Genomic DNA, 25,287 nt, shown 5'->3' on the forward strand with positions numbered 1-25,287 from the left:
CTGGGATTAAAGGCATGCGCCACCACGCCCAGCCCTGCCTACATATCTTATATATAGAATTCTTCCCTTTTTTTTTTTTTTTGTTGTTTTTGAAGGCAGGGTTTTGCTGTAGGCCACACTGACCTGGAATTTGCTATGTGGCCTCTAATGACCACCTTTCCTGAAAAGGGTGCAGATTCACTTAACTCATTGCCTTGGATGACACCAACTCCCAGCATTGCCTCCTCCCCACCTGGTCGTAGACTAAGCCCATCCCGAGTTTTACAGTGCGAGGCCAGCCCTGACTCCCCTGTGGTACAGTAATTTGTGTCAAGGAGCTGCAAAGTTAAACAGCATGCCACATCCGAGCAGCCGCACCACCAGCAAGTGTGCCTTTGGCTACCTAGCTAGTAGGCACGCAGGCAGGGCTTGGGCAACTCCCGAGTCCACAGAAGGCCCAATGGGCAGCAGCCATGGCATTCTGCCAAGGGAGGGGGGAAGGGGCAGGAGCCAACCAGGGTTAGTGTGACCCTATCTTCTCCATGGAGATACCTCAGCTGGATGGAATTTGTCTATATTTAGTAGGTGGCTGGCAGGAGGCAGATAAGCAAGGCTGGGGAGGGGGTGTTCCCCATATATAGCAGGAGGACAGGACCCTGCTCAGTTCCTCCTTGGGCGGCCTGGCTTGTGTGGTTCTTGGTGTGACCTCTCTTTCAGGATGCCTGAGCCGGGGAAGAAGCCAGGTAACTGCAGGCCTGGAGCTGGGTTTGAGTGTTGAGAGAGGGTGGCAGGTGTGCACAACTCTGGGGTGGCAGAGCTAGGGGTGGTGAGGAAAAAGCCTCTGGGTCCCAGGATGAGTGGGAACAGCCTTCTTGGGTCTAATTCAGTGTTTCTTTGCCCATTCCTCTAATAAGATACAAGGTACACACGGTGTCAGGGACATCAAAAGGTGGCAGAGCTAAGACAGGAAACATCCAGGGTCAATACCCCATTCACAGAATCCAAGGGACCACCCTTCCCCATCCATTTTTCTTTTAATAATATTTTATTTTTATTCATTATTTACTTGAGAAAGAGAGAATGGGCGTGCCAGGGCCTCCAGCCACTGCAAACTAAGTCCAGATGCATGCACCACCTTGTGCATCTGGGCTACATGGGTCCTGAGAATTGTATCTGGGTCCTTTGGCTTTGTAGGCAAATCACTAAGCCATTTCTCTAGCATGCCCTCTCCCCCCACACACACATCCATTTTTCTGCAGCAAGGGTCTCAAGTTGACTCAAGCTCATTGAGTGATTTCAGCTCTCCTGGCCCTGTCTGAGTCTTGGTTTCTGTCTTTCTTCCCTTCTTTCTTTCTTTCTCTCTCTCTCTCTTTCTCCCTTTCTTTCTTTCTTTCTTTCTTTCTTTCTTTCTTTCTTTCTTTCTTTCTTTCTTTCTTTCTTTCTTTCTTTCTTTCTTTCTTTCTCAAGGTAGGGTCTTTCTGTAGCCCAGGCTGACCTGGAATTCACTATGTAATCTCAGGGTGGCCTCATTCACAGTGATCCTCCTACCTCTGCCTCCCAAGTGGTGGGCTTAAAGGCGTGTGCCACCATGCCTGTGAGTCTTGGTTTCTGCATCTGTATGCGGGGATGGATTGGGGAGGTCCCTTCCAGCTTTGACTCTCTGCTTCATGAGATTGAGCCCCTGGGGTACTCACACATGGCAACCTCCAGCCAAGGAGGCCATAGTCCCTGTTCCCTGGAAGAGAACAGGCCACGGGCAGAGAGAACCACAGTCCAGGGAGCTGGACCTGGTTGTGCCCTTGCCAAGGTTATCCAGGGCAGAGATTCAGAGCGTGACCTCTGTGCCTCCCAGGCCAGCTTTATCTGTTTTTCATTAGTAGTCTGGGGCTCTTGGAGGACAAATTTAGCTACATTCCAAGTAGGCAGAGTGCCTGTTCCTGTCAAGGGCCCCATGGTAGGAGGAGACTGGGTTTTACCACTGGTGTCCCCAGGCAAGGTCTGAAGGACACTTTTTTTGTTGAGATAGGGTCTCACTTTAGCCCAGGCTATCCTGGAACATTCAGCATTTTTATCTGGGTACTGGAAATTTAGCTCAGGTCCTTATGCTTTTTAAAAAATATTTTATTTTTATTTATTTGAGAGAGAGATACAGAAATAGGCAGGTGTGGGGGGGAGAGAATGGGTGCTCCAGGGCCTCCAGCCACTGCAAATGAACGACAGATGCGTGCACCCCCTTGTGCATCTGGCTTACATTGATCCTGGGGAGTCGAATCTAGGTCCTTTGGCTTTGCAGGCAAGTGCCTTAACTACTAAGCCATCTCTCCAGCCCATCCTTTTCTGAGGTGAGAACTTTACCCATTGTACTGTTTCTAGGTTTTTTGTTTTTGTTTTTTCTTGAGGGTCTTGCTCTATCCCAGGCTCCAGGCTGACTTGGAATTCACTATGTAGTCGCAGGCTGGGCTCACACTTACAGTCACCCCCCTACCTCTGCCTCCAGTAAAAGTTTTATGTGGTAGATAGGAACACAGCTCTGGCTCTCCCATCTCTTGTGATCTTAAGTAAGTCACTCCTCTTTGGCCTCTTGTGCTCCACCTGAGAAAGAACTATTGCACCTACCTCATAGAGCTGCTGGACTATGAAAGGAGGTGGCCCATGGAAAATGCACTATCACAGCAGTGCAGGCAGGGCTGCGGGCAGCCAAGGTCCCTGTAGCCTCCATCTGGTCTTTCAGTGTCAGCCTTTAGCAAGAAGCCACGGTCCGCGGAGGTGGTCGCCGGCAACCCTGCAGTGTTTGAGGCGGAGACAGAGCGGGCAGGCGTGAAGGTGCGCTGGCAGAGGGAAGGCAAGGACATCGGGGCCAGCGACAAGTATGGGCTGACAGTTGAGGGCCGGCGGCACACGCTGACAGTGCGGGATGTGGGCCCAGCCGACCAGGGCTCCTATGCAGTCATTGCAGGCTCCTCGAAGGTCAAGTTCGAGCTCAAGGTCACGGAGGCAGGTAAGAGTTTGAGCAACTTTGCCTGGGATTTGGGTTTGCCCGTCTCTGTGCTGGGCCAGGCCCGCTGCCACCAGGAGCATCCTGTCCCCTCTTCCTCAGCGAGACTTCTGCGAGCATCCACCAGCTCTCCCTGGCCCCTTCTGGTGTTGTGTAGGTGGGAAATCAAAGAGGTGAACTAGGGCTGGAGAGATGGCTTAGCGGTTATTAAGCGCTTGCCTGTGAAGCCTAAGGACCCCGGTTCGAGGCTCGATTCCCCAGGTCCCACGTTAGCCAGATGCACAAGGGGGCGCACGCGTCTGGAGTTCGTTTGCAGAGGCTGGAAGCCCTGGCGCGCCCATTCTCTCTCTCTCCCTCTATCTGTCTTTCTCTCTGTGTCTGTTGCTCTCAAATAAATAAATAAAATTAAAAAAAAAAAAAGAGGTGAACTAGGCACAGCCCCTCCTGCTGGGGGGAGCCGGGGGCAGGCCTGGGAGGGTCCGGGGAAAAGCCCTGCGCTGCCCATGGATCTCAGAGCTGTTCAGGCCAGGCATCCAGATGTGGGCACAGATGGACTGTGCAGTTTAGAAGGGGAGATGCCCGCTGGCTCCCTTGTTGAGTGTGAGCTACCTCTGGGAGATTAAGAAGCCAAAAGAAACAGGGATGTTGCCATCCAAGGGAGATACTCTGATGACGGGGAGGCATAGGTCTTAATGCCCAGCAGACAAGGTGTGTGTGGAGGGGCATCTCTGATTAGAAGTTGTTCCACAACTCCATCCCAGCCCCCCCAGAGAAGACTGAACTGGAGCCAGCCCCCACCCCCACCCCTGCTGTGGTCCAGGGACACCCGGCTCCAACCACTGAGCTGGACTCAAGATCTAGTCCTAAAGGTGAGAGGGGGCTGGGTATTAAGGGACAAGCCAGTGGGGGAGGGAGGTGTCCCAGGGCAGATCTCAAAGGCCTTCACTCACAGAGGCAAGATCAGAAGTCCCCGATGGCCCAGCTCCTGAAAGCCAGGGAGCCCCTGATGACCCCATTGGTCTCTTCCTGATGCGGCCGCAGGATGGCGAGGTGACCGTGGGTCAGTAGGGGCTGCTGTGTTCAGAGGCGGTGCGGGCCGGGAGACAGCAGCCGGGTACCGTAAGCCCAGCCTATCACTCCTGTCCTGCAGGTGGCAGCATCACCTTCTCAGCCCGCGTGGCAGGGGCCAGCCTGCTCAAGCCACCCGTGGTCAAGTGGTTCAAGGGCAAGTGGGTGGACCTCAGCAGCAAGGTGGGCCAGCATCTGCAGCTGCATGACAGCTACGACAGGTCCAGCAAGGTGGGTCTTGGGGCACTGGCATCACGGGCACGCGTGGACAGGCAATGGACAGCCTCTGGGTAGAGGGGCCGCCCAGAGAAGGGAGACACACTAGAGGCGCAATGGAGAAGCCTGGCACGTTGAGGGCCCCCACACACGGCACGTGGCGGGCCCCAGAGCTAGGGCACATGGTGGGACTCAGGCAGGCTGTACAGGAGTTGGAGGACTTGATAGTCTACAGGGATCCTCCTAAAGCTTGAGGGACCCATACAAGAGTGGGGCCTCTGCAAAGTATGGAAGAGACGAAATGTTCAGTCGGTTGGGCCTCTTTTAACTTTTGACTGGATAGGTCATCATGATCCTCTGCCGGCAGGTGGCAGTCTTGAGAAGGATTTTTTTTTTTCTTTTTTTTTTTTTTTTTCCATTTTGATTTTTCAAGGTAGGGTCTTGCTCTAGTCCAGGCGGATTCACTCAGAGTGGGTTCAAACTCACAGCGATCCACCTACCTCTGCCTCCCCAGTGCTGGGATTAAAGGTGTTTGCCACCACACCCAGTTGAGAAGGACCTTTTTTTTTTTTTTTTCTAATTTACACCAAAGCTTTGTAGGATTAAGGAAACCCTGAGAGGCAAGAAGGTTGGGTGGGCACTTGTCACTCCTACTCTTCTTTGGGGGCGAAGGGTCTTGTCTCCTGCCCGAGTCTTCCCTGGTACCTGCCCACAGGTCTACCTGTTCGAGCTACGTATCACTGATGCCCAGACCACCTCTGCCGGGGGCTACCGTTGTGAAGTGTCTACCAGGGACAAATTTGACAGCTGCAACTTTAACCTCACTGTCCATGGTGAGGGAAATCCTGATGTCTGCCCTGGGCCTGTGGTCCTCCTGGGTCCTGGCTCCCCGTGCTGACCACATGCCCAGTGTTGTGAAGCCAGAGTGCAGGAGGAGTCCTAGTCAGGTTATTACCAGAGCGGGACTCTGCTCCAGCCGGCTCAGTGTCCCTGCCTCCGGACACGGGGCCTGACACAATCTGGGTGTCTGGGGACAGATGAAGGGTGACTACAGGGGTGACAGGTTGGCCCCTATTACAGGAGTTGAAGTAACCTGACTCACTTCCCTGGACCTAAACCCTGGGGAAAGCATAGAAGGTGAAGTTCTTCCCCCTTCCCGAAGTCCCCTCCCCTTGTCATCTTGCTCTCTTTGTTCCAGAGGCCGTTGGCCCTGCAGACCTGGACCTCCGATCAGCTTTCCGACGCACGTGAGTGGCCCTCTCTCCTCAGAGCCCAGGGGAGGCTAGTGCTGGAGGTTGAAGCCCTTTGGAGTCACGGCTGGGAACAGATGCATGACGTGACACATGAAGGGAGTCAGGGCTGAGGTATTTGAGGAGCAGGGAAAGAGAAAGCTCCTGGGGCGGGTGAGAACGTTATCTAACCCCCCACAGGAGCCTGGCTGGAGCAGATCGGCGGACCAGGTACCCTTCTCCGTTCTCTACCTGCCCCCTACCTAGACCCCAGGGGTCTGAGATGCGGAGGGGGGCCAGTCCGGGCCATGTCGCTTCCTTCCACTCCACACCCCGTCCCGCAAGTCCCTTCCAGTCCCCTCTTCATACGGGTCCTTCTTCATAGTGACAGCCATGAGGATGCCGGGATTCTGGACTTTAGCTCCCTGCTGAAGAAGAGGTGAGCACTTGGTAGCATGTTTTAGGGCCGACAGTGAGGCCTGGCGCTGGGGTTTCCCAGCTGTGTGTGGCTGAGCATCTAACTTGCTGCAATTCTCTGAGGCTTCCTTATATATCGTGGGGGATGAATGACCTGAATATGGGCAAAAGTTGTGTCCTGACCATTTTCCTCAGTGTCCCCCATAACATCCCACACTTGAATCCACAACAGCTCACTTCAATAGCCTCCAGGAACCCCAAAGAAGTTGAAAAAGGGCCCCCAAAGCTGCAGCAATGGGCATGCAGCTCAGCTCCCTGATTTAAGTTCTCTCTCTGTCTTCTCCCTCTCTCTCATCCACCCTTCCTTCATGGCTGCTGCTGCTCTGGCTAGAGAGTAAGTAAGGATGGAGTCCTGGGACTGTGGGCCAACGGGATGCTGATGGCCTTTCAGATCGTACACCCACTCCCGTCAGGGCTTAGGGAAAGAGGCTCCTCTCTGGGGGGTGGGCCTAAGAGCCTCAGGGTGCCCCTGGCACCTCAATACCCGGTGGTCTGTTGCAGCTTAAGAGGAATGTGAAATGGTGATGTATGTCAGTGTGCTGCCTTGAAAAGTAGAGGTGCAAGAGTGGGGAAGAGAGGGAAAGTCAATGTCTTTGGGGGGGGGGTCTCAAGTCTTGGTGGGGAGGTGCCAGACCTTTAATGTGTCCTCTGTCCTTTCTGCCCCACCTGGAGCAGCAGTTTCCGGAGGTGAGTCCCCAGCAAGCCGTCCCCTCCTTCAGCCCAGACACTTCCTCCCTAGCTTCGGTCCTCAAGTGCCCTTAGATCTCAGACCAGAGCAGAACCCTTCATCCTTGGGAAGCCCCTTCCCCATCCCCCCGCCCCCGCCTATGGAAGGGGGCAGGGGCTACCCTGAGCTTTGGGGATACAGGGACTCGAAGCTGGAGGCGCCGGCAGAAGAGGATGTGTGGGAGATCCTGCGGCAGGCGCCCCCCTCAGAGTACGAGCGCATCGCCTTCCAGCATGGGGTCACGGACCTGAGGGGCATGCTGAAGAGGCTCAAGGGCATGAAACACGATGAGAAGAAGAGCACAGGTTAGCCCTCACCCTGGGAAAACAGAAGCCAGTTTAGCCCAGCCGCCATGAGAAAGAAGAGCCCGGATTAACCTCTGGGCCTTTGTGGGGGATGGTAGGCCACAAAAGCTCAGCTGTGTGTGCTGGCTTATGTTCCTAATCCCAGCAGTCAGGAGGCTGAGGTAGGGGGATCATCAGGAATTCAAGGCCAGTCTGGGCTACAGAGTGAGTTTCAGGTCGGCCTGGACTAGAGTGAGAGTCTGCCTAAGAAAAACAAGGGCTGGAGAGATGGCTTAGTGGTTACAGATGCTTGCTTGCAAAGCATGGCCTGGGTATGACTCTCCAATACCCATGTAAAGACAGATGCACAAAGTGGCTCATGTGTCTGGAGTTCGTTTGCAGTGGCAGGAGGCCCTGGTGTGCCCATACTCACACTCTGTGATTTCCTCTTTCTCTCTGTCTTTATCTCTCAAAAAAGAAAGAAAGGAAGAAAGAAAGAAAGAAAGAAAGAAAGAAAGAAAGAAAGAAAGAAAGAAAGAAAGAAAGAGAAAGAAAGAAAATGCCAAAGGAAGGGTAGGACTGCATACAATGCAATTGTTCAGACACAAATTGGCCTTGATATCCCTGACCTCACAGGGCCTAGCACTACCTTCTCAAGACCCTCATAATAGGAAAAGATGATGACATCAAAAGAAAAGAGAGCCAGGTGTGATGGTGCACACCTTTAATCCCAGCACTTGGGAGGCAGAGGTAGGAGGATCACCGTGAGTTCAAGGCCACCCTGAGACTACATAGTGAATTCCAGGTCAGCCTGAGCTGAAGTGTACCTTGAAAAACCAAAATAAATAAATAACTAAAAGCTATCTCCCAAAATAAAAGAGAAACTAATTGAGAGAGGTAGGGGATATGATAGAGAGTGGATCTGTGAAGGGGAAGGTGGGGGAGGGAATTATCATGGTTTATTGTCTATAATTATGGGAGTTGTCAATTTAAAAAGTTTTAAAAAATACATAAAGAAATACAAAACAAAACAAAAAAGTGCCAGGTTAGCCCCTCCCATGCAGACAGAAGAGCAAAGGTTAGCCCAGAGACAACTGCAGCCAAAAATCTATGTTCGCCCTCTTTACCTCTACAAGTCAGCTATCCCCTCTTTTCTCTGTCCATCTCTGAAAGGCAGAAACTTGGTTATGGGTCCCAAAAGGAAGGAGAGGCCAGTTTAGCCCAGGTTGCTGCTAAGGTGGGGAAAGGGTCTGCTCCACTTTCCTCACAGGCAGTCACAGCCCGGGGCCGTAGCTTAGAAAGTAAAAGCAGGAGGGTCCAGGCTATCTCTTCTTCATCACGGGAATGACAAGGGTCGGCACGTGGCTGGGGCAGCCATGGCCTTGCCTGCTTGCTCACTGCCATGTCTCCCGGGTGCCTGGCATGCAGGGGTGCTCCATGGACAGAGAGGTCAGCTTCTGTGCTAGGCATGGAGGGTAAGCCCTCCCCAAATATACCACACACACACACACACATTGCTGGCATGGTGGCACAGACTTAGAGACCCAGCCCATGGAAGATTGAGGCTGGAGGCGAAGTTCCAGGATTGCTTGGGCTATGTATAGTGAATGTTATCTCAAAAGAAAACAATAGCCAGGCACGGTGGCACAGGCCTTTAATCCCGGCATTCAGGAGGCAGACATAGGAGGAGTGCCGTGAGTTCAAGGCCACCCTGAGACTACATAATGAATTCCAGGTCAACCTGGGCTAGAGTGAGACCCTTGAGTACCTTGGAAAAAAAAAAAAAAAAAAAAAAGAGGAAAAGAAAAAGACAAAACAGTCCAGGGCTGGAGGTAAAGGCCAATAAAGCCAAAGGATCCAGGTTCTATTCCCTAGTACCCACATAAAGCCAGATGCACAAGGTGGCATATGTGTCTGGAATTTGTTTGCAGTGGCTAGATGCTCTGGTGCACCCGTTCTCTCTCTCTCACATAAATAAATAAATAATAGCAGTCCAGAGGAGAGGGACCATATACCCTACTCATAGTTCTTCTGACAAGCATCTATCTTTCTGGAAGCCTAACTCCCTCTGTTAACTGTGCAGTTAGAGAAAACCCTAAGGAGGACAGTCAGCACAGAGAGAAAGGTGGTGGCTAGACACATGAACAGATAGAACTGAGACTCAGGGTGACCGCAGAGACTCAGGGAGCTTTGGCTGTGAGGCGCAGCCAGGCCAGTGGAGGACGTGGCTGTCTGACAGAGCTGCTTTGGCTAGCCCTAGAGGAGCAAGGTGTGGGCCTCAAATGCCAGTTCAAGGAGTCTGGGGATTAAGAGATGCCGTCATTCAGCCTTTCAGAAAAAGCTGGAGCCAGCTTACCAGGTAAACAAAGGCCAAAAGATCCGGCTGACCGTGGAGCTGGCTGACCCAGATGCTGAAGTCAAGTGGCTTAAGAATGGACAGGAGATCCAGATGAGTGGCAGGTATGGCGGGGGTGGGGAAGAGCCTATGTCTCCACATGGTCTCCCTGGCCTTGGTTCCTGGTCCCCATCTATATCTCCCCTTTCCCAGCGTTCCATTCCCTAACATTTGAAAAATATATACTTTATTTATTTATTTGAGAGACAGACAGAAAAAGAGAGAGAATGGGCACGCCACGGCCTCCAGCCATTGCAAACGAACAAACTCCAGATGTATGTGCCCCCTTGTTCACCTGGCTTGCGTGGGTTCTGGAGAGTTGAACCTGGATCCTTTGGCTTTGTAGGCAAATGCCTCAACCACTAAGCAATCTTTCCAACCATATATATATATATATACACACACACATACATATATATATATATATATATATATACACACACACAAATATATATATATATATGCACACACACATACATACATGTATATATACATATACATATATTATATATATTACTTGAGAGAGACAGAGAGAGAGAAAGAGGCAGCTGTATAGAGAGAATGGGCACGCCAGGGCCTATTGACACTGCAAACAAATTCCAGATACATGCGCCACCCTGTGCATGTGGCTTTGCGTGGGCACTGGGGAATTGTACCTGGGTCCTTGGGCTTTGTAGGCAGGCACCTGGACCATGAAGCCATCTCTCCAGCCCTAATCTCCCATCTTTTGACTGTGTCTGTCTCTGCTTTTCTCTTGGTCTCATATTCTCGGATGGGAACACTCCAATGGCCCCTTCTGTTGCCCAGCAAGTAAGTCTCTCTTTGGAAAGCATAAAGCAAGAACAGGGGTTGTGAGTGACACCTGGCCCAGCAGGAGCATCCATGGCCTTCCTGACACTCCTCTGCACCCTGTCCAGGTACATCTTTGAGTCCATTGGAGCCAAGCGCACCTTGACCATAAGCCAGTGCTCGCTGGCAGATGACGCAGCCTATCAGTGCGTGGTGGGTGGTGAGAAGTGCAGCACTGAGCTCTTCGTCAAAGGTGAGCTGGGGGGCTGGAGAGATGGCTTAGCGGTTAAGCGCTTGCCTGTGAACTCCGGTTTGAGGCTCGGTTCCCCAGGTCCCAGGTTAGCCAGATGCACAAGGGGGCGCACGCGTCTGGAGTTCGTTTGCAGAGGCTGGAAGCCCTGGCGCGCCCATGTCTTTCTCTCTGTGTCTGTCGCTCTCAAATAAATAAATAAAAAATTTAAAAAAAAAAAGGTGAGCTGGGGGCGGGGTCCTGGGCAGTAAGGGGCAGCCAGACAGAGCTGGCCTTCATGCTGTCCCTGCTTGGACAGAGCCCCCCGTGCTGATCACACGGCCCCTGGAGGACCAGCTGGTGATGGTGGGACAGCGTGTGGAGTTTGAGTGTGAAGTTTCTGAAGAGGGGGCCCAAGTCAAATGGTGAGTGTCAGGGGTGTGGGGGCATGAGGTACGGCTAGGGGATGGGGACATCTGCCCGGAGGAGATCACAACCCCTACTGCCCACCTAACCCACCAGGCTGAAGGATGGCGTGGAGCTGACCCGGGAGGAGACCTTCAAATATCGGTTCAAGAAGGATGGGCAAAAACACCACCTGATCATCAATGAGGCATCGCTGGAGGATGCCGGGCATTATGCGCTGCGCACGAGTGGGGGCCAGTCGCTGGCTGAGCTCATTGTGCAGGGTGAGGAGTCCTACCCCAACCAAGGCCACCCATATGCAGGGAACAAGGCCTTGTGCTAGTAATCTTTGATACCCTAAGTCTTGTCTTCCGTGTCTATGAAGTGGACCACTAAAGTGACCACTTCAGAGGATAGTGAGAGAGCCCCATGAGCCTGGTCAGCGTCACCTCCCTGAGCCTGGCTTCATGTGTATCTGTCACAGGTATACATGCATGTCACAAATACACACGCATTTCACACACACGTACTTAGACTTGTGCATACCGTCACCCACTGGCCACATGTTCCTCATGAGTCCCACAGCCACATCCTTCCTGACATCACTCTGCGTGACCCCCAGAGAAGAAGCTGGAGGTGTACCAAAGCATTGCAGACCTGGCTGTGGGCGCCAAGGACCAGGCCGTGTTCAAGTGCGAGGTCTCAGATGAGAACGTGCGGGGAGTGTGGCTCAAGAACGGGAAGGAGCTGGTGCCTGACAGCCGCATAAAGGTGTCCCACATTGGGAGGTGAGTGTGCAAGGCAGGTGCACGCACAGAGACAGGGAGAAAGAGATAGAGGAGAGGGCTGGTCAGGCTGCATAAGAAGACAGGAAGAAGCTGGGTGTGGTGGTGCACGCCTTTAATCCCAGCACTCTGGAGGCAGAGGTAGGAGGATCACTGTGAGTTTGAGGCCACCCTGAGACTACATAGTGAATTCCTGGTCAGCCTGGGTTAGAGTGAGAAATTACCTCAAGAAATAACAACAACAATAACAAAAATACAGGTAGAGAGGCTGGAGACATGGCTTAGTGGTTAAGCACTTGCCTGCGAAGCCTAAGGACCCAGGTTTGATTCCCCAGAACCCAACTAAGCCAGATGCACAAGGGGCACATGCATTTGGAGTTCATTTGCAGTGGCTGGAGGCTCTGACGTGCCCATTCTGTATCTGCCTGTTTCTCCTTCTCTTTCTCTCTCTCAAATAATAAAAGAAAAAAATAAAAAAATCTTAAAAAGAAAGAAAGAGTGATAGGGGATGGATATGAAGGGAGAGAAACAAGGAGAATCACTGGAGACACAGAAGGACAGAGGTACAGACAAAGAAGCAGGAGTCTCGCCAGAGTCAGGAGCCCTGCCCCTCCGTGAGCCATGACTAGGCTGGGCAGGAGGCCAGCTCGCTGCTGCTCTCCAGCTCTTCCCAGAGTATCTGGACCAGCCGTGCTGGGCTTGAGTTCACAGAGATTACCCAGACTAGCTCTTGTCTGTCTCCAAGGGCTCAGCCATGGGGATGCCCCAGTACAGACATCACTTCTATGCCACTGACCTCAGAAAACATGTGAGGGAGCTGGAAAATGTGAAACTAGAGAAAGAAATCATTAAAAATAACTAAATAAATAAGCCAGGTGTAGTGGCGCACACCTTTAATCACTCGGGAGGCAGAGGTAGGAGGATTGCCATGAGTTCAAGGCCACTCTGAGACTACATAGTGAATTCCAGGTCAGCCTGGGCTAGAGTGAGACCCTACCTCAAAAATAAACAAACAAACAAACAAGCAACAGCAACAGCAAAGGTCAAGGTGTGACCCCTGTCCCCTGAAGCCCTGGTTGGGGACTCCCCGAAGTCCTCTGAGCCATCACTGCCCTGCAGGGTCCACAAACTGATCATTGACGACGTCACCCCTGATGATGAGGCTGACTACAGCTTTGTGCCCGAAGGCTTCGCCTGCAACCTGTCTGCCAAGCTACATTTCATGGGTGAGCTGGCACTGATTGTGTGTTTGGGGGGGGGCACGCAGAGACAGAGTCAGGGGCTCCTATAACTCAGTGCCATTTTCTCTTCCTTCTCTTGCAGAGGTCAAGATTGACTTTGTGCCCAGGCAGGGTGAGTCTTGGGACGCCTTTGTGCCACCACTTCCCCGAGCCCACTCTAGCCCTGTGGCACAGGGACGGCACGGATCCAGGAGTGAGGGCCGAGGTTCAACTTCCACCTCTCACCCCGGGGCTGGTCCTAGCGTCTCTGCTCTCACTTGCTTCACCTTGGCAGCGGGCGCTGGGAGCACAGCCTCCACAGGGAAGGGAGAGGACGGGCTAGGCGGGAGGCTGGGAGAGCCATATGCTCTCACCAATGCTGTCATCACACCTTTCTTCCTTCTGAAGGTTGCTTTTAGATTGAGCTTTTTTGTTTGTTTGTTTATTTTGTTTTGTATTTTCGAAGTAAGGTCTTGCTCTAGCCCAAGCTGACCTGGAATTTACTATGTAGTCTCAGGGTGGCCTTGAACTCACGGCGATCCTCCTACCTTTGCCTCCTGATGTTGGGATTAAAGGCGTGCGCCACCACGCCCGATTTGGATTGAATTTTAATCCGACCTTTCAGAATTCCAACCATAGTCAAAGCTGGGCCTGCTCTCTGGCTCAGTGCTTTTCAGATTGTGTTCACTCAACATGACCCAGGTAACAAAGGGTTTATGGTGAAATAAGCCTGGGAGACACAGAACACAGATCCATCTTGTTGACTCAGAAGGCGCTCTAGCATGTTGAAGGCTCTGAAAAATCCTGTGGTCAAGGAATGTGCTACACTTAGTTGGACCCAAACTTTCTTGATGTGTTTTGTTTTGTAATGACAGGATATTGGCTTTCCCCTGAAATACTATGTAAACTGTGTTGCAAAGTGACCTGTATATTAAAAATTTCCCCACCCTGAGACTACATGGTGAATTCCAGGTCAGCCTGGGCTACAATGAGACCCTACCTCAGAAAACAAACAAAACTAAACTAAAAATTCCAAAAGAAGTTCGCAGGAATGATGGAAGATTCGAGAATGTAGAGCTTGTTTGGATTGGTAGTTACGTAGACATATACATTTGGTAACTCTTTTTTTTTTTTTTTCTCCTGAGGTAGGTCTCACTCTAGCCCAGGTTGACCTGGAATTCACTATGTAGTCTCAGGGCAGCCTTGAATTTATGGCAATCCTCCTACCTCTGTCTCCCGAGTGCTGGGATTAAAGGCATGCATCACCATGCCCGGCTTCTTTTTTTTTAAGATTTTTTTATTGTTTATTTATTATTTTTTTTCGAGGTAGGGTTTCACTCTAGCTCAGGCCGACCTGGAATTCACTATGTAGTCTCAGGGTGGCCTTGAACTCATGGCGATCCTCCTACCTCTGCCTACCAAGTAAGATTTATTTTTTTAAAATTTATTTATTAGAGACAAAGAGAGGGAGAGAGAGAGAGAATGGGCGTGCCAGGGCCTCCAGCCACTGCAGATGAACTCTAGACACCTATACCTGCATGTGCATCTGGCTTACGTGGGACCTGAAGAATTGAACCTGGGTCCTTAGGCTTTGCAGGCTTGCACTGTAACTGCTAAGCCATCTCTCCAGCCCAACATTTGTTAAAACTTTTAAAACTGTCAGGCCTAATGGCACACATCTGTAATCCTAGCATATAGGAGGCAGAGGCATGAGGGTCTAGGGTTTGAGGCTAGCTTGGACTATACTGTCTCAACAATAAATAAATAAATAATGGAAAGGAAAAGGGAAAAAAAACAAACCCCTTATAAAACTATGTTCAAATCTGTCCTTTCTATTGGATATAAAGCATATCTCAATGAAATTGACAACTAACCAGCAACAAGAAACATGGGCAACCAGTACCATCCCCAAGTGACCTGTTTTCCTTCCAGGTCCCCCCGCCATTTGTGGGCTTGACTGTCTCCTGTTTCTTTGACATATGTTCCCCACTTCCCTCACAGAACCCCCCAAGATCCACCTGGACTGCCCAGGCCGCACACCAGACACCATTGTCGTTGTGGCTGGGAACAAGCTTCGCCTGGATGTCCCTATCTCTGGGGACCCTGCTCCCACTGTGATCTGGCAGAAGACCATCACACAGGTACTGTGGCTAACCTGTTTCCCTACCTGTAAGATGGGTGTGTGCTAGGTCCTGCTCCACTGTCCACGCCTCCCCATACACAGGTACATGCCCCATGGCTGGCCATCTACTGGGGAGAACAGGGGCTTTGCTGGCCAGGGCTGGGAAGGCAGGCAGCGGGTGTGGATGGAAGGAGAACCAGCCAGAGGTACTCCTCCAGGCTCCTACTTTTTGTCTGCTCTGTTTCCAGGGGAAGAAAGCCCCAGGTGGGCCAGCCCCTGGTGCCCCAGACGATGCAGGTGTCAGTGATGAATGGGTGTTTGACAAGAAGGTGAGACTGAAGTCAGGACATGGCTTATTGTCCCCTGTCATTTCTGTGCATGTGGTGTCTACCATAAGGAAGGGCTCCACGGACCTTCACATCTTGGGCAGGTACGGTGTGGGGAGGTAACCGACAGACCCCTCACCAAGGTGTCAATGTCCTTAGTGTCGCTAGGAACCTCTTGTGACTAGAATGCTCCTTGGGTCCCTTTCCTTTCAACTGACCTTGACTTTGTGCTCCCTCCCAAGTGGGTCTCCAGGCATGAAAGTGGATGCAGCTGCCTGAGGTCACCCAGCTCTGCCTCTCCTCCTCCATGGCACTGTGGGGTCTTTTTCTTCTCCTCCTCCTCCTCCTCCTCTTCCTCCTCCTCCTCCTCCTCCTCCTCCTCCTCCTCTTCCTCCTCCTCCTCCTCCTTCTTCTTCTTCTTTTTTCTTTCTTCTTCTGAGGCAAGCCTAACAGACTGGCTTTTTTTTTTTGTAAAGATCTATTATTTTAATTAATTTATTTATTTGAGACAGAGAGAAAGAGAGAGAGAGAGGGAGGGAGAGAATGGGCGTACCAGGGCCTCTAGCCACTGGAAACAAACTCCAGACGCATGTGCCACCATGTGCATCTGGCTTACGTGGGACCTGGAGAATCGAACCTGGGTCCTTAGGCTTTGCAGGCATGCGCCTTCACCACTAAGCCATCTCTTCAGCCATTTTTTTTTCTAAGGTAGGGTCTCACTTTAGTTCAGGCTGACCTGGCAGTCTCAGGGTGGCCTCCAACTCACAGCAATCCACCTACCTCTGCCTCCCGAGTGCTGGAACTAAAGGCGTGCACCACCATGCCTGGTTTTCCCAGCCCTTTTTAAAATGTGAGACAAAGAGAGAGAGAGAATGAATCGGCACGCCAAGGCCTCTAGCCGCTGCAATTGAACTCTAGATGTGTGCACCCCCTTGTGCATGTGTGCGACATCATGCACCTGTGTCACTGTGCATCTGGCTTACATGGGACTTGGAGAGTTGAACCTGAATCTTTAGGCTTTGCAGGCAAGCACCTTAACTGCTTAACATCCCACTGTGGGGTCTTCTGTGCATCTGAGGCCTTGCTGGGTCCTCCGGGTAGCTTTGTGGGTTCATGCTATTCTCATTTGACAGACAAGGAAATAGGCACAGAGATGAGGTCATTGCTTAAATTTTCATGTCTGAGCCCCTTGTCCCACTCTCTGGCCCACGCTGGGTGCCACATTGGAACCTCTGAAGTAGACGCTTACAGAGGTGCAGCTTCCCTTCAGGCTAGGCTTCCACCCATCCTGTGACCCCTGCACTAGACTCCTCTCCCATTGCAGGCCAGTTGTTGGTTGTTGGCTACAGCATAGGCTACAGGGGCCCCTTGGATCCAACTTAAGCCCTGTCCTCACCTGTACGTCCCATTCAGCTGCTGTGTGAGACCGAGGGCCGTGTTCGTGTGGAGACCACCAATGACCGAAGCATCTTCACAGTTGCGGGGGCAGAGAAAGAAGATGAGGGCGTTTACAGTGTCACAGTGAAGAACCCCGTGGGCGAGGACCAGGTCAACCTCACAGTCAAGGTCATCGGTGAGGCCAGCTGGGACAGACCTGGAGAGGGCCCACTTGTTCACTCATTTAGTTACTCAGCCACGTTCACAGGGAATCCTGTGAGCCAGGCAATGGTAATGAGTGGGACCCATTTATCTGCATGCAAGGAGCCTCACCCCAGGGGAAGTGAGGTGGAAATTTCACTACCTGTGACACACGGGCTGCCTGCGTTTGAAGTGCTATAGGAAAGCTGAGCGAGGAGCAATCCCCTGTGCCTGGGGGGTGGGGAGGGTGAAGCCCTTGGGAGGCCGAGACTGGGGGAGGAGGAAGTCATGCCAGGCTGGAAGAGACTGAAAAGGTGTGAAGCATGAAAGAGGGCTGGAGAGATGGCTCAGTTCTTAAAGGTGCTGGCTTGCAACACCTGACCACCACAGTTCCATGCCACAGTGCCCACATAAAGCCAGATGCACGAAGTGGCCCATGCCTCGAGTTCATTGCAGGGGCAAGATACCCTAGCGTGCCAGTTTATTCTGTTTCTCAAATTAATCGCTGAATAAATTAAAAAAAAATGAAAAGGAAAGAATGAACCAGGTGTGGTGGCAAACACCTTTAATCCCAGCACTTGGGAGGCAGAGGTAGGAGGATTGCCGTGAGTTTAAAGCCACTTTGAGACTAGATAGTGAATTACAGGTCAGCTTGGGCTACAGTGGGACCCTACCTCGAAAAACTAAAAAAAAAAAAAAAAAAAAAAAAAAAAAGGTGAGGGGCTGGAGAATGGCTTAGCAGTTAAGGCACTTGCCTGCAAAGCCTAAGGACCTAGGTTCAATTCCCTGGAGGCTACATAAGCCAGTTGTACAAGGTGGAGCATGTGTCTGGAGTTCATTTGCAGCCACCCATTTCCCCCCCTCAAATAAATAAAGTTTTTAAAAAATGAATGAGGCGGGCATGATGACACACGCTTTTAATCATAGCACTTGGGAGGTAGAGGCAGGAGGATCACTGTGAGCCTACATAGCAAATTCCAGGTCTAAAGTGAAACCCTACCTTGAAAAAGAAAAAAAAAAAAAAATGAACGAAATGGTTGCATAGTGGGAGGCTGGGCGTGGTGGGGAGAACGGGACAGACCAGAGACTGGGACTGGGCTCCATGATCAAACGGTACAGACTGCATTCACTCAGGTGGCAGTGGGAGCAGCCTTCGTTGGCTGGAGGGAGGCCAGCAATACTGTTACACCCTGTGCCTGGCACGGTTCCTCTTCCCCTCCAGATGTGCCAGATGCCCCTGCGGCCCCCAAGATCAGCAACGTAGGTGAAGATTCCTGCACCGTGCAGTGGGAGCCGCCCGCCTATGACGGAGGGCAACCGGTCCTGGGTGAGCGCCAGCGCGCTGGGAGGCCAGGGCAGCGACGGGCGGGGTGCCTGGGCCCAGACCTGATCTCCCCCGCCCTGGCCAGGCTACATCCTGGAGCGCAAGAAGAAGAAGAGCTACCGCTGGATGAGGCTCAACTTCGACCTGCTGCGCGGGCTGAGCCACGAGGCGCGGCGCATGATCGAGGGCGTGGCCTACGAGATGCGCGTGTACGCAGTCAACGCCGTGGGCATGTCCAGGCCCAGCGCCCCCTCGCAGCCCTTCATGCCCATCGGTGAGTGTGCGCGGATCCCCATGTGCCAGTGTGCTCACATACAGTAGCCGATTTGCTAACAGACGGCCGCCACACCAGGCTTTCACATCCTTGGTCTCTAATAGCTCAAACTGCGGTAATCCGTTCTGTCTTGCACATGAATAAATTTGAGAGGCTGGGAGAAGTTAATTTGCTCAGGATCACCCTGCTGGTACAAGTGGGGACACATTATTTTGACCCTAGTTCATTTTTTAACTTATTTATTTATTTGAGGTAGGATCTCTCTCTAGCCCAGGCTGACCTAGAATTCACAATGTAGTCTCATACTGGCCTCGAATTTACAGCAATCCTCCTACCTTTGACTCCTGAGAACTGGGCTTAAAGGAGTGAGCCATTATGCCTAGCTATCCTTTTATTGTTGAGATAGTGTCTCACTGTAGCCCCGGATTAAAGGCATGCACCACCACACTAGCCTAGTTCACTTTTTGCAGCACTTTCTGCCTCTACAAAACAGGGATAAAGGAGCTGGAGAGATGGTTCAGTGGTTAAAGGTGTTTGCTTGCAAAGCCTGGTGGCCTGGTTCAATTCCCCAGTACCCATGTAAAGCCAGATGCACAAAGTGGTGCATGTATCTGGACTTTGTTTGCAGTGGCAGGAGGCCCCTGAAGTGTCCATACTCTCTTTGATTCTGTCTGTCTGTCTCGGTCTTCCTCTTTCTCTCAAATAAATAAATAAGTAAATAGATAGACATAGAGATAAGGCCAGGATGGTGGCATATGCGTTTAGTCCCAGCAGAGGTAGGAGGGCCGCTATGAGTTCAGGATCAGCCTGTGACTACAGAGTGAGTGTCAGGTCAGCTTGGGCTACAGTGAGACCCTACCTCAAATCCAACCCCAATCCCCTGCCCCCCCAAAAAAAACAGGGATAAAAGACACAACTTCAGAGAGTCAGGATGTGATGAGGCCATGTGGGCAGGATTCCTGGCACATAGCTATGCTCAGTGCATTCACCATCTTCTGTTCCTTACTACCTTCAACCCAGATTTTGTCATGTGGGGCAAGGACAGTGGGTGCCTCAGTGGTCTAAGGTGCCTCTGTCTATAGAACTCTGGAGCAAAGATAAAAGATCAGGGTTCTGAGCTGGGCATGTGCTGGTGCATGCCTTTAATTCCAGCTCTTGGGATGCAGAAGTAGGAGGATCGCTATGAGTTCAAGGCCACCTTGAGATGACATAGTGAATTCCAGGTCAGAATGGGCTAGAGCAAGACCCTACCTTGAAAAACTAAACAGATCAGGGTTCTGGTTTGCAAATCCAGCAGCTCCCCTTGCCCCTCCAATGATATCACCTGAGTCATCATCTTTCCTTGAAGCCTCCGTTCCTGATCTGTATGACAGGAACTTGTGGGGTGGAACAGATGCTGAGGGGACAGCTGGGCACAACTGATTCCAGGGTGGGAAAGTCTGGAGTGGTGGGGATAAAGAGGCCCCAGATTGGGGAGATGGCAGGAACCAGAGGTGCCTGTGTGTGGGAGGTTAGGCCAGGCCTTCTTTTTTAGTTTACCTTTTATTTATATTTTTATTTTTAAAAAATATTTTATTTTTGTTTATTTATTTGAGACAGGGAAAGAGAGAGAGAGAGAGAGAAAAAGAGAGAGAGAGAATGGGCACACCAGAGCTTCCAGCCACTGCAAACGAATTCCAGATGCATGCACCACCTTGTGCACCTAGCTTACGTGGGTCCTGAGGAATTGAATTGAGGTCCTTTGGCTTTGCAGGCAAGCGCCTTAACCATTAAGCCATCTCTTCAGCTCCTCCTTTTTTATTTTTGTTTGAGAGGGTGAGAGATAGAAAATAAGTGAATCAATATGATGGAGAATGGAATTTCAAAGGGGAAAGTGTGGGGGCGGGGAGGGAATTACCATGCGATTTTTTTTATAATCATGGAAAATGCTAATAAAAATTTAAAAAAAAGAAGAAAATGAATGGATGCATCATGGCCTCTTCCCTCTACGAACAAATCCCAGATGCTTGTGCCACTTGGTACATCTGGCTTTACGTGGGTACAGGGGAATGACTTGCCATGCTCTGCACTAGCTTTTTTTTTTTTTTCTTTTTATTTCCAGAGGTAGGATTTCACTCTAGCCCAGGCTGACCTGAAATTCACTATGTAGTCTCAGGGTAGCCTTGAACTCACCACGATCCTCCTACCTCTGCCTTCTGAGTGCTAGGATTAAAGACATGTGCCACCATGCCCAGCTCATCCCCTTGATTTTGATTTTATAGCATTTCCTAGGGATGAAGGTGGTTCCTTTTAAGCATCTTGTGTTCTCTTGACTGTCTTTTCCTCATTAGATATATTTTTTTAGGCCTTTCTATGGTAATTACTGTATGCTTGTGTGTCAGTCTGGAGACATGTCTTTTAATTATATTTATTTACTTGAGAAAGAGGGAGAGAGAAAGAAAAAGAGATCCAGCTGTTGCAAAGAACTCCAGATGCATGCACTACCTTGTGCATCTGGCTTACGTGGGTCCTGGGGGAATTGAACGTGGGTCCTTTGGCTTTGCAGGCAAGTGCCTTAACCACTAAGCCATCTCTTCCAGCCCTTGAGACATGTCTTTTAATGTAGCCCAAATACACCTGAAAGTGCTGGGGAAGCTGGCAGGAGGGACTGTGCTCCCTGAAACCAACAGGCAACTGAAGTCCTTGTCAGAACTGTCCAGCTTTGGCTGGTGCAGGCTCACTCAGTCCTCACTGTTCTCTGCCTAGGACCGCCCAGTGAACCCACCCATCTGGCTGTGGAAGATGTGTCTGACACCACTGTGTCGCTCAAGTGGCGACCTCCAGAGCGCGTGGGCGCAGGTGGCCTGGATGGCTACAGTGTGGAGTACTGCCAGGAGGGCAGTGAGTACCCCCACCTCAGGCAGCCCCAGCACCCCACTGGATTCTGGGTAGCCCTCAGTGGGTGGCCGCCGCAGGGTAGAGCGTGATGCTGACACTGCCTGTGATCTCCTTGCCCGTGTCCACCTCCAGGCTCCGAGTGGGTGGCTGTCCTCCAGGGACTGACTGAGCGTACCTCACTGTTGGTGAAGGACCTACCCACTGGGGCCCGGCTGCTGTTCCGTGTGCGGGCGTACAATGTGGCTGGGCCTGGGGCCCCTGTCACCACCAAGGAGCCTGTAACAGTGCAGGAGATACTGCGTAAGTGCCCTTGTGACGTCGTAAGATGTCACTGATACTCCAGTCGGGAAGACCCTACCAAGGCACTAACTGCTGTGGGCAAGGGCAGGGCCTCCATCAATGCCTCGGGCTCTCTTGCTTTTCCTATCAACCCCTGATTCTCTCACCAGGCAGGTATTGTCCATAGCCTCAGTACTGAGCAGGGAGGTGTCAGGGCCACCTGGGAGTCACTTCCCACTCCTCTATTCCTTGCCTCAATAAAGGACCACTTGTATAAGGCCTGGTTCTCCAGGCTGGGAAAGAGGTGACTACTATGTGAAAACGGTACAGGGTAGTGTATCTGAAAGACCCATACCCTGGTCCGTACCTTACAGTTGTATGACTTCAAACCAATTCCTTATTGTCTCTGATCCCTGGACATCTTGAAGTAGCGTGGTGAAGCCAGGTGTGGGGGTACACACTTGTAATCCCAGCACTTGGGAGGTGGAGGCAGGAGGATCAGGAGTTCAAGGCCAGCACAGGCTACATGAGAGTCTGTCTCAAAACACAAAACAAAATAGTGTAGTGAGACTCAGGAGCAAGTAGGAACTTGGTACGGTATCTGGGGCTGGCACATAGATTGCTGTGGGTTAGAAAGGCTGGGCACGAAATAGCTTTCTTCTTAAGGTTGGGGCCATGGAGGGCCCTTGCTCAGCTGTCCCTGTACCCACAGAACGTCCACGCCTGCAGCTGCCCAGGCATCTGCGTCAGACCATTCAGAAGAAAGTTGGGGAGCCTGTGAACCTTCTCATCCCTTTCCAGGTAGGCCGCCCTTTCCTTACTCCAAGGAGAGGAGCTACAGTGGGATGATGTGCCTAGAAGCTTCTGGACCCTGAGGCCTCAGCACCCCACACAAGCTGCCATAGTGCCAGCCCTTGGGGGCATCAGGCTTAGGATTGGGCCTTCCCTCCCCCATCCTCGCCAGGGCAAACCCCGGCCTCAGGTGACCTGGACCAAAGAGGGACAGCCGCTGGCAAGTGAGGAGGTCAACATCCGCAACAGCACCACAGACACCATCCTGTTCATCCGCACTGCCCGCCGCATCCACTCGGGCACCTACCAGGTGTCAGTGCGCATTGAGAGCATGGAGGACAAGGCCACGCTGGTCCTGCAGATTGTGGGTGTGTGGCCCTAAGACCTCCCTCTGAGTGCACTCACATTCCTGTTTCTGAGCTTGGGGACCCAGCATGGAGCCCTTGCAAGTGGCAGGCTAGCTCCTGGGTGGCAGAGTAGGTACCCCTTTTCTCTTGTCCAGGCAGTGATCTGACCACATGTGTCTCTTGCAGACAAGCCAACTCCTCCCCAGGACATTCGGGTCACGGAGGCCTGGGGTTTCAATGTGGCTCTAGAGTGGAAACCACCCCAAGATGATGGCAACACAGAGATCTGGGGTTACACTGTCCAGAAAGCTGATAAGAAGACCATGGTGAGCTTGCGTCCTGTATGTCCTCCACAGATAGGAAGCAGCTGTTCCCCATTCTTACCTGGTGGGAACGGAGGTGCCAGGGACTACTTAAGAAAGGCCCTTGGGGGGCTGGAGGAAAGGCTTAGCGGTTAAGGCATTTGCCTGCAAAGCCAAAGGACCCAGGTTCGATTCCCCAGGACCCATGTAAGCCAGATGCACAAGGGAGCACACACATCTGGAGTTCGTTTGCAGTGGCTGGAGGCCCTGGTGTGTCCATTCTCTCTCTCCTCCTCCTCTTTCTATGTCAAATAAAAATAAATAAATATTTAAAAAAAATTTTAAAAAGAGAGAGGTCCTTGGCAAGAGTCCCTTAGAGATCCCTCCCATCCTGCAGGAGTGGTTCACAGTCTTTGAGCATTACCGCCGCACCCACTGTGTGGTGTCAGAGCTCATCATTGGCAACGGTTATTACTTCCGTGTCTTCAGCCATAACATGGTGGGTCCCAGTGACAGAGCGGCCACCACCAAGGATCCTGTCTTTATTCCCAGACCAGGTGCTGTACCCTTACTCCCACTGTGGGGAAGCTGGAAAGGGAGCCCAGCTTTGCTGGGGGGAAGGGCTCTTGATGCCAAGCCCTGTCACCAACAGGTATCACATATGAACCACCCAAGTACAAGGCCCTGGACTTCTCTGAGGCCCCAAGCTTCACCCAGCCCTTGACAAATCGATCGGTCATCGCAGGCTACAATGCCATCCTCTGCTGTGCTGTCCGGGGTAGTCCCAAGGTAGGGACGTAAGGCTTAGGCTAGGCTCGCTGGAGGCAGGGCTCCCTCTGGGCAGCCCTCTCCGCCTGCCTTTGCTCCTCCACTAGGTACCTGGCAGGTTCCTCCTCTGAATAGGGCCTGGGCACCCGCTGACTCCATGTTCACTCCCAGAGTTGGGAGCAGTCTGGGACTCTAGTGGGAGCTCCCAGAGCAGAAACACAAACACCAGGCTCCCTCGATTCCCACTAGGCACACTTCTCCTCCTTCCCTCCCTACTTTCCTCTCTTTACCTGGTTTCCAGCCTAAGATTTCCTGGTTCAAGAATGGCCTAGATCTGGGAGAAGATGCCCGCTTCCGCATGTCCAGCAAGCAAGGAGTATTGACCCTGGAGATCAGAAAGCCCTGCCCCTTTGATGGGGGTGTCTATGTCTGCAAGGCCACCAACCTGGAGGGTGAGGCACAGTGTGAGTGCCGCCTGGAGGTGCGAGGTGGGTAGCCTGCTGGGTCCGGGGCTGGGAGATGGAGAAAATCCAGGTGAGAACCCTGGATTTGGCTCTGCTGTCCTGGCTGGGAAGATACAATGTAGCCTCCTTTTCTCTTGTAGTGCCTCAGTGACAAAGCTGGCTTCCTAAGGATGGGATGGCCAGGTAGGTGCTCCAGACCACCCTGACACCCAGAGCCAGAGTCAGAAGTTGTGCTTTGGCCCTTGGTCCAGGGGTGACTATCAGACAGTCATACATAGGTCTCGGGTCACTCACAAGGGTGCCTATATCACAGGTACAACCGGATGCCAGCCCATGTGCCCCAGGAACCTGAGGAGCCCTCCTTCCTGCCATTGGATGTGTGTGCCTATGCAGTGTGTTCTGGGCTGGGCTGAGCATGATCAGGAGGGCAGCAGTTATGATGGGCAGGACTGGCAGGCTCTGTATGGACTGACTTCACAGCTTCCCAGGGAACTCTGCGATCTCTGGGGCACAAAGTAGGTGGGCTGCAGAACTTATGACTGGAGACAGGCCCCTCTGGATGGCTCAGTGTGAAAGGGCAATAAATGACCACTGATGCTTCTTGTCCAGTGTGCTCGTTTTCACAGAAAAGTTTAGGGACATCCACTTGAGTTTACCAGGCATGCCATGTGTCAGAGTGACATGCTGAATTAGTAAGACATTAATTAGTACTAGAGGGAACTTCACTTTCCCTCTCCTCCCCATATTCGCTCTTCAAATGAGGAAACTTTAGAAACAAAAACCATCAGGAACTTCAAACTCACCTGCTCAGATGCAGGGGGCTCAAGGCCAGTCCTCATCCTGGGGACAAGGTCACAGCAGCCGGGGTAGTGCCATGAAGGGTCTAATGTAGACTGCACTGCACTGAGCTGACTCAGGGGTTCAGTGAGCAACAGGCCCACAGCTCGTGCCCACAGCTTTTCTAGTGGACCGCAGGATCTTGTCCAGCCCAAGACCCTGCAGGTCAGGACCTTCTCAGCTCTTCCCACCCCTTTAG

The 25,287-nt window shown here is 51.9% G+C and overlaps 1 protein-coding gene across 1 annotated transcript; it reads left to right on the plus strand.

The window, feature by feature from the left end:
- Positions 1 to 697: 697 nt before the first annotated feature.
- Mybpc3 (myosin binding protein C3) lies at positions 698 to 24,699 on the plus strand. Its single transcript, XM_045161371.1, has 34 exons — positions 698 to 722; positions 2,711 to 2,977; positions 3,736 to 3,858; positions 3,942 to 4,034; positions 4,125 to 4,273; positions 4,974 to 5,091; positions 5,457 to 5,505; positions 5,689 to 5,718; positions 5,873 to 5,926; positions 6,637 to 6,651; positions 6,833 to 6,996; positions 9,303 to 9,435; positions 10,178 to 10,180; positions 10,288 to 10,412; positions 10,708 to 10,813; positions 10,911 to 11,077; positions 11,416 to 11,581; positions 12,698 to 12,804; positions 12,902 to 12,931; positions 14,800 to 14,939; positions 15,169 to 15,249; positions 16,660 to 16,819; positions 18,047 to 18,151; positions 18,234 to 18,422; positions 21,168 to 21,302; positions 21,432 to 21,599; positions 22,291 to 22,379; positions 22,543 to 22,738; positions 22,904 to 23,043; positions 23,417 to 23,576; positions 23,672 to 23,808; positions 24,089 to 24,275; positions 24,392 to 24,434; positions 24,565 to 24,699. Exons 1-33 carry the CDS (start codon positions 698 to 700, stop codon positions 24,400 to 24,402), a joined length of 3,822 nt encoding a protein of 1,273 aa, XP_045017306.1. The 3' UTR covers positions 24,403 to 24,434; positions 24,565 to 24,699.
- The last annotated feature ends 588 nt before the right edge of the window (positions 24,700 to 25,287 follow it).

Source organism: Jaculus jaculus, chromosome 1 (assembly GCF_020740685.1).
Source record: "Jaculus jaculus isolate mJacJac1 chromosome 1, mJacJac1.mat.Y.cur, whole genome shotgun sequence".
NCBI lineage: Eukaryota > Metazoa > Chordata > Mammalia > Rodentia > Dipodidae > Jaculus > Jaculus jaculus.

Coding starts and splice junctions, on each gene's coding strand:
- Mybpc3 (XM_045161371.1), top strand. CDS start 698: ATGCCTGAGCCGGGGAAGAAGCCAG. Junction 10,413..10,707: donor CACTGAGCTCTTCGTCAAAG/GTGAGCTGGGGG, acceptor CTGCTTGGACAG/AGCCCCCCGTGCTGATCACA. Junction 12,805..12,901: donor TGCCAAGCTACATTTCATGG/GTGAGCTGGCAC, acceptor CTTCTCTTGCAG/AGGTCAAGATTGACTTTGTG.